General features: G+C 40.2%; 1 protein-coding gene across 1 annotated transcript in view; it reads left to right on the top strand.

Annotated features, from left to right (window-relative positions):
• The window catches only part of ANO6 (anoctamin 6), an 83,363-nt gene that overhangs the window by 35,868 nt on the left and 35,220 nt on the right, over positions 1-12,275 (top strand). The window contains exon 3 of the mRNA XM_065679999.1: positions 4,461-4,589. Coding sequence (XP_065536071.1) covers positions 4,461-4,589 — 129 coding nt within the window. The remainder of the gene's footprint in view (positions 1-4,460; positions 4,590-12,275) is intronic.

The following is a 12,275-nucleotide window of genomic DNA, read 5'->3' as shown; positions in this document are numbered from 1 at the left end:
TCAGCTAGACCACATAGGTGTAACCTAAGTGTTCCAAAAAGCTTTATTCATGGACAGGCTCCCCTTTCTTTCAGAATCCTTCTCTTAATAAAGCAGCTAATAGTTCCCTGTCTCTCAGTGGTAGGCAAGAGGTTGATTGTACAGCTCTTGGAAAGTTCAAAAGCACTGCAGAGTGCATGCTAAATATAATTAGTATTTTACAGCTAAATGTATTACATTTTTTTATTTATTAATGATGTTAATCAATATTAACCTGCTGTCCACTAGGGCATTATTATAACATCGGAATGCACAACCCACTGCCTCCATCAGTACTTACAATGTGATTATGGGGAGGCTAAGAAAATTAGATAGTGTAGTAGATAGACCTCATGGTTTTTTCTTCCAAAACAAAGAGGTATCAATGGGCCTGTTCATTATTTTGGGTTATAATTTGCTACTGATCCTTAAGAAAAAATACATATTTGAATTTCAGCCCCATTAACTTATGTGTGTGCACACAAGCTTGTGTGCATTTGTATGATAATAACATTTGTAATACTGTCAAATAATATTACATATTTAAAAAAACCCAAACATTGTCTCAGAGGAATTATTAACTTCAGAATGCAGCACATCTTTTTGGCTTCCAGTCCTGTTTTTCCCCTGGTAATTATGTTGAATAATATATGATTTTTTATTGCAAACTGTGCAGTAGGGATTACAAGATACACCGCATATTTAAGTTAACGTGGCTGTCAGAACGTTAACTATTATATTCCCTTTTGAGTTTTACTTCTTACTTTCAATTGAGCAACATTTAATGTTACATTAAAATTGATTTGTGCAGGTCTTAATCTTTCTCTTGTAACTATTCAGATGCAATGAATCAATTTTTTGTTATTTTATTGTTACATAAAGTGTCCATGGATAGGTCAATTTATTAAAAGAAACAGAGATCACATTTAAGAAGTTAGTTTCCTAAGTATGAACTTCTGTGTATCTGGATTCATGAAGTTCAATATTGATTAATCTTTCAGCTATATTTCATTATATATATGTACAGTTTTATATATATTTATATATACATATACATAAATGTGCATATATATCGTAACATGTACATACTCACGTGAATGAAATCATGTATGTAAGTAAATTCATGAGTCCGAATACTGATCAACAGGCAGTCTTTCTGTCTGGTTATTAACAATCCAGTTAAGCCAGTTATCGCTATTGCATATTGGTTTTATAAGATTAAAGAGGGCTATGTTTAAAGAAAAAAATATTCAGACAGTGATGTAATCACAAATTATGGTCAAAGCTTGTTAGATCAAGCCTTGATCTGATGTTTCCTCTCTGCCATTTCTTTCTTCTCTCTCCTGTGGACAGATCATACAGGAAAAGACACTCAGAGGGCTGGAGCCCTCTCTTCTATGAAGAGAGGCTGAGAGAGCTGGGCTTGTTCAGCCTGGAGAAGAGAAGGTTCAGGGGAGACCTTAGGGCAGCCTTCCAGTACCTAAAGGGGGCCTTCAAGGAATCTGGAGATGGACTTTTTACAAAGACATGTAGTGACAGGACAAGGACAACTGACAAAGAGTAGATTTAGATGAGATATTAGCGAGAAATTCTTTACTCTGAGGGTAGTGAGGCACTGAAGCAGGTTGATCAGAGAAGCTGTGAATGCCCCACCCCTGGAAGTGTTCAAGGCCAGACTGGATGGGGCTTTGAGCAACCTGGTCTAATGGAAGGTGTCTAATGAAAGGGGGTTGGAACTAGATGATCTTAAGGTCCTTTCCAACCCTAACTATTCTATGATTCTGTGATTCTATGAAAAAGAGCAAAAAACTGTAGAAAAAAACCCTTTGAAGCTATTACTACTTTTATGCTTTCAAGTGCTTGAATTTCACAACTAAACTCAGTCTCTTTAAACAGAAGTTTTTGTAATGATGTTTCTAAGATTCAAAAGATGAAGAATAAAAAAAAAAACAAAAAACTTTTTGCTTTACTTAGTGGCTGCATTTCCCCTCATTATTCATTATCACAAGGTTGGGCTCTGTGTTTCCATCATTACAGCATGGAGTAATTTTAGCACAGACCAGAGCCTATTGGTGTCCCAGGGGAAAGCAGGAGCGGCAGGGCTGGGCTCTGTGCCTGGGTGGGCTCAGCTCCCATCACCCTCCCTTCTGCTGCTGCCCCAGCACCAACCAAGCTGCCTCACAACAGGGCTGTTGGCTCTTGTTGAGGCTGTGTGATGGGAATCTGGTCAACATGGGATCATCATGATTGTGTTTTAAACAAGACTGGAAATGGTCACAGAAAGACTGCATTTTACACCTATGGCTAGTCCTCAGTGGGAGGATAGCTTGTCAGGGTCAAGGGATTGCTTGACACGACTGTGCCAACTCTAGCTCTCAAGAAGTTAGAAATTCACATCTGTGACTTGCTTTGGGGGATGGAAGTACTCGGGGTCATTGTGGCCTGGTGATGCCATCTGAAAGCCGAGAGCGTTCTATTCTTAAAACATTATTCACAGTGTACAGTTTTATGTTGATTTGGTGAGTGCCTTGGTAGTTTCCGAATCCTAGGCCAGGTTGTGAAATATATGGCCATATGTCAGCATATACACATATATATGCATGCATGTATGTATATCAGGAGCTGCTTGCTGTCGGATTTGTCACAGATCTCTAGGCACAGGTGGGATTCAAAGAAAACTGTTCTAACCAAGAATCTGCTCAGACTGTTTGAAGGAACTATGTTAACAGGACCTATTTGCATCAGGTCTCAGCCTTTGCACATACAATATGAAAAAACAGCGAGTTTAAACTCCCCTGAGTTTACCTAAAATATGGAAATTTTGTCATAATCATGGGGAGACGCATCTTGGTCGACTGTTTTGACTCAGCCGATAAACAGTAACTAAATAGTCTGCTTGGAGAGGTTCGGAATAAAACTCTCGGGAAAGTTTGTTTTGGAAACACTGACACATGTAGTTCCTAAAACACTATATGCTGCCTGGAACCGGGGTGCTCCTGACTGAAAACTGACGTTCTTCTTGGTTACATCACAGTTGAAGAACACCGTTTCAGTCTGCACGTAAGGGGTTTCTGACACCGTAGTCACATTTCCATGTACTGTCCTGTGGATCAGACGTCCCAGAGTTCTTGGGAACTGGCATCCCTCATGAAGTTTGGTCTGCACTTATGGGAAACTTCCAGGAATACAACATCTGGGAATCTTTTCCATGTCCCCAAAAGCACAGCATTTTCAAGAGATTACTCTAGATCATTTCACCTGGCCTGATCCTGCGCCTGATCCTGCCTTGGGCCACCCTGCATGCCCAGCCATCTGGAAGCCAAGGCTCATCTGTGGTTCTGTATGGGAGTCTTGCCAGTTTTGGAGATCATACCATCTATAATGCAATGCAATCATTTCAGATATTTGATACCTAACAACTTCAGTGTCAGTGCCCTCATTAACACCATGGACAGATTTGGCCAAGTACCGAAGAGTTCAGGGCTCGTCATATAACGTGACAATTCTGATGACCTGAAAGGAGGGCTTGTGGCATGTGATAGTACTCTAAGAAACTACAAAATCATTACTTGTGCATTCAGGTTTCCCTGTCATCAATGTGTCTGTATCATTTCGCATGTGAAATAACACATTAAGATGTTATTAGTGGGTATGACAATCTGTCTTACTTTCCTCTGGGGACTAGATAATGGTTTGTGGATATATTAACCCTTTTGATTTTGGCTTCTGTTATAACGTGATAGATGTGTGGCATACAACAATGTTTTTTGCTTGTTGAGATGTTTTGAATAAAAAGACAAATAAACCCACAGAGAATGTGTCTATTTCGAGAGCTCATCTCCAGCCTGGCCATGTTCTTTTTTTTTGGGGCAATGGTGGGTTTGGGGATTAATAATTGCAGAGATGCTAAAGCTTCTGGCAGGTAAGGGAACAGATGGGAATGCACTAATTCTGAGACTGCGGTCAGGCAACAACTTATCTTGTAGACTAACACTGTATCTACGATGGCATACAAATTACTTGACAGATACATTATTTGGTGAAGGTGCTGAATCCCAATGCTCCTCCCATTGCCAAAAGCTAATATACTGTTTTTAAAGAATAAAATTATGTCAAAGTTCTGTTGATTTTATGTCATGCAGAGACCTGCCAAACTCCTGGATATATTTTTTTCCCTCCATTCTACTCTATGCTACTTTTATTGATATTGTTGACATGTTGACATGGTTTAGGGGTGGACATGGCAGTCCTGGCATAATGGTTGGACTTGATGATCTTAAAGGTCTTTTCCAACCTAGTTGATTCTATGATTTCAGGCTTCTTGTTATATGAGTTCACTATGTATTAAATTTCTCTGTTCACTAGAATACTGTGTAACAAGAAGAAAGTAAGGAACTGGTAACTAAAAGTCTTCACATTAAGCTATGTTACTTACCTTCCAGGCGGATTTTGATGGTAAGCCTGACTCCTTGTTCTTCAGTGATGGGCAACGAAGAATTGACTTTGTTTTGGTGTATGAAGATGAAAGTAGAAAAACGACTCATAAGAGGAGCGATCGTAAAAAGCAAAAGGTAAGTTATTTTCTGTATAAATCTAACTAATTTGTTGGGTGTTAGAGCAGAAAGAACAGTGCCCTCACCCAGAATAGTGATTGCATTGCCATGTCTTCGGAGTACTCTTGGGAGCTGGGAGACTGAAGCCCATCAAACTGAGCAGGGAACAGGAGTGAGCTCAAGCCAGTAGGTTGCTGGGTAAACAGGCAGAGTGTTGCACACTATGTCTGTCAGAGTGTTCTGTGTGACCTCAGAGCATCCTCCTGGGAGTGAACCCTTATGAGATGTGAGCAGCAAAATGCTGGTATCAAGTTCCTAGTTAGAACTGGACACAAGATAATCAGTCTAGGGCAGCTTTCCATACCCACAGTGATTGAATTAGGCCATAATCAACTTTGGTATTAAAATCACGGTATTCAGAGAACCCAGAGAAGGAAGCAACTGATCAGATGCTCCAGATCACAGTCATGAGCATAGCTGCTGACATTCTACCCAATAAAGTACCTAAGTAATTTATGTGAAATAATTGTACACCATTTTGCCATCAGAATTTCTCCCTGTATCACTCTTTCCCTTGAAACTTCAACAGCTTGCCCTTCCTGGGAGCCTTGCAAAAGACTTCCGACTCACACCAGTGCCTACGGTGTTCAAGACCAGGTTTGAGGGACCCTTGGGTGACATGGTTTAGTGTGTGGTGTCCCTGCCCATGACAGGGGGGCTGGAACTAGATGATCTTAAGGTCCTTTCCAACCCTAACTATTCTGTGATTCTATGATTCTACTTGGTGCTTCTTAGCAACCATGAACAACAGTCATAGGTTATTTTTATCTATTGTTTTTAATTACTCCAGTGGACTATATTCATTATGTCACCAGGGCCACAAAAACAAGCTCATCCATGCTACTGAGATGTTTAAATTTTGAACTGCCTGAGAAATATCCATCCACAGGATTGTAGTCCCCTTGACATCTTCACTCTCCTACCCACCTGCTTCCTTTTCTGATATAGCAACTCTAAATGTGCAGCAGCAGCCTCTGATAGAGGCGGTGAGGACAATGGCATCACTGAAAGCATCTCATATACAAGTAGTCATTTGCAGTTCAGAAAGAGAAAAATAGGAGTAAAAAGGCCTTTAGTTAAGTTGGTTGATATTCATTACACAGTGTTGTCATTGGCAATAACAGGGCAGCCATAAGGAATGTTGTTAGTAGGGTTTAAAAGAGTCCTGCAGTGAGTGGCTGTTGCATTATCCCTGATCACAAGATCAGCAATAAAAAATAATTGAAAGACGTAATTAGAAACAAAAAGCTGCCCCTTTGGAAACAATTGGCTTTATCAATTAGCATTTGACATTTATGTTTGCAATATTTGGCCATTGCCCAAATGTACTAAAAAATATAATGAGTGACTTTTCCAAGCAGTGATGGAAATTAAATGTGAGCAATAGAGTAGTATTTTTAGTGCAGCATTAATGTTAGGACATTACCAGAATGAAATCATGAGTAATTAGACCTGGAGATTGTGGATAATGCACTGGATGCTTGCAAAAAAAAGCCCAAACCTTGCTTCCATAAGTCTCAATGCTACAAAGATCTGCAGCCACAATGAATCTGTGGTGTCCTGAGGAAGCAGTCTACCTACATGCAAAAGTGTGAGAGTGAGAGTATGTGTAAGAATGAGAGTGTATTAGACTAATAATGGGATACGGTGAAGACTGAGTGGCTGGGGAGCAGCTCTGTGAAAGAGGCCCTCATGGTCTTGGTGGGCATCAAGGAGCAAAGTGGCCAACAAAAGCTGTATAGACAGAAGTACAGCCAGGAGATCGAGACATGTGACTGGGGTGATATGGACTCCAAATGCGCTTTAGTCATCCCAAAAACCAGAGAGGTCCTTCATCGCACTTGAGATTACTTGCTGTGCAAGTGGAGGAAGCTATCTGTGCTGCAGATCTTCACTTCCTAAGCAAATGCTGTGCAGGCACTGGCAGCACTGATATTCTTCTTCCTGTATGTCCTCCTGAGTGGGATGCAGGACATGGCTTTAGGACCTACATCACACCCACACTAGGAGTGAAAGGACAGAAACTAAGAAGTACCAAAGAAATAGATATGAATAGAATATTTGAAAAGAAGAAACAAAATACATATACCTTATGTCTGAGACGGAAAGGGAGAGAACATTTGTGGTACAGTTTTGCACCCTTGGAATTCCATGGACAGGAATAATTTGGCCTAGCTCAGTTCCCAGAGTGGTGTGGGGATAATGTTGCCCAAGATACATACAGATTTTATCAGCCTTGGCATAAAACCAATTCGATAGCTTATCTTTACTGACATTGGTGTTTATTTGGTTGTATTTTTTTCTGGGACAAATGACTTCTACCCTTGTGACCAAATACAACCAAAATGAGAGGTGTTTCCATTTACTATCAGCCTTAAATCCTGCATACATCACTGTCTGTCTCTGATAAATGATGAACTGAAAATGCCAAATTTTATAAGCACTACCTTGTGTAATTCAAGGTGCTTTAAGCCTAAATCGGTGCTTCATTCATGCTACTCTTTCTTTGACTCCCCTGGCAGTTTTATAGAGCTATTATCCAGAGCATTATGGTTCACAGAATTTGGAATCTCCAGGTTATTAGTAATAGCAGATCCAGATCTGTTCTCATAGGGTGAAATCCTCACTTCACTGAGGTCAGCAGCAATGTCTCCACTGGCCATGTGCAACGTTGCAGGTCTGTGAAATGTAGGGCTCAGCAGCGTAGTCACTGGGACGAGTTCTTTCTGACGCACACTGCACCCCACCTGGTTGCATGACGTGGAAATTGGGGCAGAACTTGAATTGTTAGTGGACGACTACAGATCTACGTTTCTGATGTGAAAAGTTCTGTGTGCTGGACTGAATGGTTTTGTGTGATACCGAGAGTGAAGGAGTTCCCAGATGCTTACTGAATTCAGAAGGATTTGAAAATCGGACCTTAGCGAAGTTATCCGATGTAACTGGATTCAGAGAAACAGGGCACAGATCCATCTATTCTTCTGCAGCAAGAGAAGAATCGTGTCCTGGGACCGTCATTACATTTGATTTGAATGGCTTTCTGTCCTTTTTCAAAAGAATTGCGTAAGTGTAACTGAGAAAATGACCCAGCATTAATTTATATTAATTAGCAGTATTCTTGGGAAAACATCTCAGGGTACAGAAGGAATTAACTAAAAACATGGGGCTGATTTGGATAGAAGGATAAAATTATGGAATTTCGAAGCTCTTACAGATTCGCAGTTGTGCTGTGCTTCCCTCTTTTTCATGTTTCCAAAAGCTGTTTTAAAGGAGGCAAAATCAGACCAAAGAAATGGCATCCTCATGGAAGTTTCTAACTTAATATACAGATCCCAATGTTCACAGATACAACTTAATTCAAACTCCAAACCTTTGTAAGTTCGTATGCAAGCAGTAGCAAAAATCAAACCGTCAGAAGCATATTCCAGAGACTGCATTGCAAGCAATTAGAATTCCTACTCAAAGTATGGTTTTTAAACCTACAATTTCTGTACCCTATTTGTCAGGGTAGGTTACCATCAGAACAGAAATTAAATATAACCAGTCTTCCCAGGAACGCTCCAAAATGACAGTTTTATCTGTTGGGGTCTGCAAGGAGCTCACTGTTTAAAGTTAAAGGGTCAGTGCCAGAAAGATGAATTCAAAGTAAATCAATGCAGAATGTCATTCTAGTCCATCTGCTTCCCCCCAGCAGAAACAATCAGAAAGACCATCAGTAAATTAAGTAGGAAAGTAGGTAAAACCTTCATTTCCAGGCATGAAATAATTTGTGCTTCACAAAAACAGATTTTAATTTTTGTTTCAAATTAAATAAAAACTATAATTCACAGAAAATGTTACACACTTTTAAGTACTGTTTTACAGAGAGCTTCAGCAGAGTTATAGGAGTTTGTCTTCATAAGCAAACAATGAACAGTTCCTGCTTCCAGACTTGTTTAGTTTAGATAACCAACAACAACAAAAAACTTTTATACCTTTTCAAAAGCTAATTGTACTTTTCCCAGTGTTTAGCATGTGTCATACCTGTGGTGAGAGAACGATATTGCATTTACAGAGAAGAAGGGTACCTCAGTGCCATATTATGTGGTGATTTTAGGCAGTAGAGGATGGCAGGCTTTACATGCCTGTGGTGTGCTCAGTCAGCCTACCCAGGAAGTCTGATAACAACCAAGAAAAGGAACTTTAGCACTGGGTGGAGGGCAGTCACACCTACCCTGGTGTCTACTGGATGGACTGGTTCTGAAGCAGGAACTCACTGAAATAAAGTCTCTGTTCCTGAGGCAACCCCAAATCTGAATTTTACTTCTTTGCCTGTTGGATAAAAGGGAGAATGGCAGAAGTCAAATGGAAGGAGGGAGTTACTCTGAAATTACTGCATACATCCATAGGACCAGAAATGGTCTTTCCAAACAGGGTGACTAGAAGCCACTGTTGAGAGCAGGGCTAGACTGCAGTATTGCCAGTGCTGTGTGGTCATGAATCAGGTTTCAGAAAATCACGAGGCTGCTTAAAATCAGAGGGTATCTCAGAAAATATGTATTTTGAGTTCTTTGGGATTACTTTTTTTGTGTTGGCCTTTATAGCATATTTTGCTTCACATTTTTGTTATCTTCAAACTGAAGAAGCTTACAGAAGCAGAGCTTCTCAAGCAATTAATTTCCTAATGCTGACAGCTGGGACTTTCAGGAGATCTTTCAAAGACCATCAAAGAAACCATGAGACTTGGTAGCTAATGTTGAGACAGCGATCCTCTCCACTCCCTTTAGTTGATAGCCATGAGACCAGCTTTGGGCCCCGTGCTCTTTCTCTTCTTGACTGTGATTTATCTGTTGCTGTCAGGTAACACAGAGGTGGATATTCAAGCACTCCTTCCTTGTTAGGAGTTTTCTTCTGAAGTCACACAGATATTGTTTTAGGGAACTTTTCTGTCTGTGCAAAAGGAACTAAAGATATGAGTGGGCACCCTTCTGTCACTTCTGTCAATCAGAGCAAGTGCTCCTTACCATTTAAGCAACACAGAGAAAAGAACTGCTAGTGGTCTGCTACCAGTTTCCAGATTCACAATCTTGTTAGACTCCTCAGGGTGGGAAGACACCAGACGCTGAAAGCACTATGGTGAAAAAGCAGCTCACAAGAGCTAACCCTCCTACATGCCTGTAATACTTGGAATTTACTTACACTATGCTTTCACTTCTTTAAGATCGTATGTGTGTATGCATCCTGTAGTGTCTTTGTCGACTAGCTAGCCATTCAGTCATCAAAATCTGTCAGGTTCAGATCAGCAGCATTACCATGATCACATTATCGTTACAGCCTAGCCTTGCTGGTTGCTGAGCAAAATGCCGGATACTGAAATAAAGCTGGGACAGTCTCTACCTTCCAGCCTAATAAGCTATCATATCTTTATGCTGTATTCCCCAGTCAATGCAAAACCACTATAGACTCCTCTGGGTAAAAGTCTAGCTCCTCCATAGATCATCATACAGATAATTCAATCATTTATATAAAATAGCAAAGCCCCTAATTAGCAAAGCCTCCCAGGGGCTTTGTTCCCCAGTACTTGCATTAATGCATTATTAGAAACCTTAATATTGTCAACATTCCTCTAAGATTTTGAGGGGAAATTAATTTGAGTATCGCCTTGCCATAATAAATTATTAAAGCAACCTGAATTATAAGATAAAAAAAAATCAGTATTAGACTTCTGTAAATGAGAATTGCCCTGCTTTGTGCTATCTAAGAAGAAATGAAGCAGGTACTAAGCCCTCTGCCTTTTTTATTTGCTGAAACAAAGGAGAGCCTAGGTTGAATTATTTTCATGATTCAGTATTATTCACCTTACAAAAAATAATGTGAATATGGAAGAAACAAAGAGATAGGATGAAAGAGTTAATAGTGGTGTAGACAAACAATTCCTGTCTTGTACACTACATATATTAATGATCTGGTAAGGGGATTGAGTTATGATATAACAAAAATTGCAGAGGAAATCAGTACATAGTTTATTCAGAAGCTAAGACAACTGTGAACCTTTAGCTTTGAAGGAGAATGGAGAGCACTATTACCTATGAAATTTGAAAAATGAAAGGAAATACATTACTGCAAGGGAAAAACTCATTGACCTTGGGATTCTAAGTTAGCGCTTTTAGTACAAGGAAGAGACTTAGATGTCATAGGAAACAGCTATATTGTGTCGTGTTCAAGCTCAGCTACCATCAGAATTCTAGACAGTAGAAAGGGTGATGAGACACTGGAATCGGTTACTCAGGGAGGTTGTGAGTGCCCCATCCCTGGCGGTGTTCAAGGCCAGGTTGGATGAAGCCTTGTGTGGGATGGTTTAGTGTGAGGTGTCCCTGTCCATGGCAGGGGGGGTGGAACTAGATGATTTTGAGGTCCTTTCCAACCCTAACTATTCTATGATTCTATGATTCTATTAGGTATATATAATATGCGTGCATATTACACATATATATATATACACAATGTTATATATATGATGAAAAAACGTGAAAAGCATGATACTGTCACCAATAGCAAGTGGATTAATGGGACATGGAGAGACACCTCCATGAAGATCCCAATCGAAGTCTGTTATTGTGGTTTTATCTTGGCAAAATAGAGGAATAAGGAGAAATGTAGAAAGTATTGATGAAAGAAGAAAACGGATTGGAAGGTTTGTCTCTTCCTGTCCCTAACTCAAGAAGAAGGTGATATTCACTGGAGCAAAAAGGCAGAAAGCCCGAAACAGATTTGAAGAGTACCTTTTAACAAAATATGAAATTAGTCGCTCGTGACCATTGCCACATGCAGGTGCTGCAGTTGAGAACTAAGAAAGTTTAGAAGGTGTAGGCTGTTTATATTATTGTTCACTTTTATGACTATTAATTCCAAGACTTGCTAGAGTTTTTGGAGAAACAGGTTTTTTTCAACACAGGGGACTTGCACCAGTTTTTAAACATCAAAGAACTGGGTGAAACTTAAGTGGGGATACAACTGATCTGTTCCTGTGGAACTCCTGAAGATTTTTGCCCTTTTTGCTGAAGCATTACCCACCTAGAGTGAGTGGGTCTTGGATCTAGTCCTGAAGATCATTTTCCATGTATTTACCAACGTTCCTAAGACTTTATGTAAAGGGTCATTCATTGACTCAGGTCCTCCACAGTAGCAACAGGCCTGCATCTTAAGCACAGATCTTAAGGCAGTTAGTCTGACTATAGAGAACCAGGTGACAGAAAACATTGGATCATTCTCCTTTTAAGTTCCTTTAGTGGTAGGTGCAGAATACATTAAGCACAGGGCATATAAACAACAAAAATATTGGTCAGTGGAATGAAAGCAATCTGTGAGTAAGAAAGTAGTATCACCCAGTCACTCCAAGAACATCGCTGCATGCCTAACCTACCCCGGTACCCTAGTTCACACATAAAACCATCAGTTCCCAGTGTATTAATGTCATCTCCTTCTGGCAAACTGCTCACAGAAGCCCCTTTCCCAGCCCAAACCACCTGCAGGTGCTCCCCCCTAACTCATGCTGGTACTTTGACATGCAGCCAGTAGGCCAGGGAGAGCTGGCCACCCTTGACTTTCATAAACATCTCATTGCGGAACTACCCAGTTGATGCAGATGGCTTTCAAATTTGATTA

This window comes from Lathamus discolor, chromosome 1, assembly GCF_037157495.1.
Source record: "Lathamus discolor isolate bLatDis1 chromosome 1, bLatDis1.hap1, whole genome shotgun sequence".
NCBI classification, from domain to species: domain Eukaryota; kingdom Metazoa; phylum Chordata; class Aves; order Psittaciformes; family Psittacidae; genus Lathamus; species Lathamus discolor.
The sequence above is the reverse complement of the archived record's forward strand: the minus strand, read 5'-3'. Positions and strand labels throughout refer to the sequence as shown.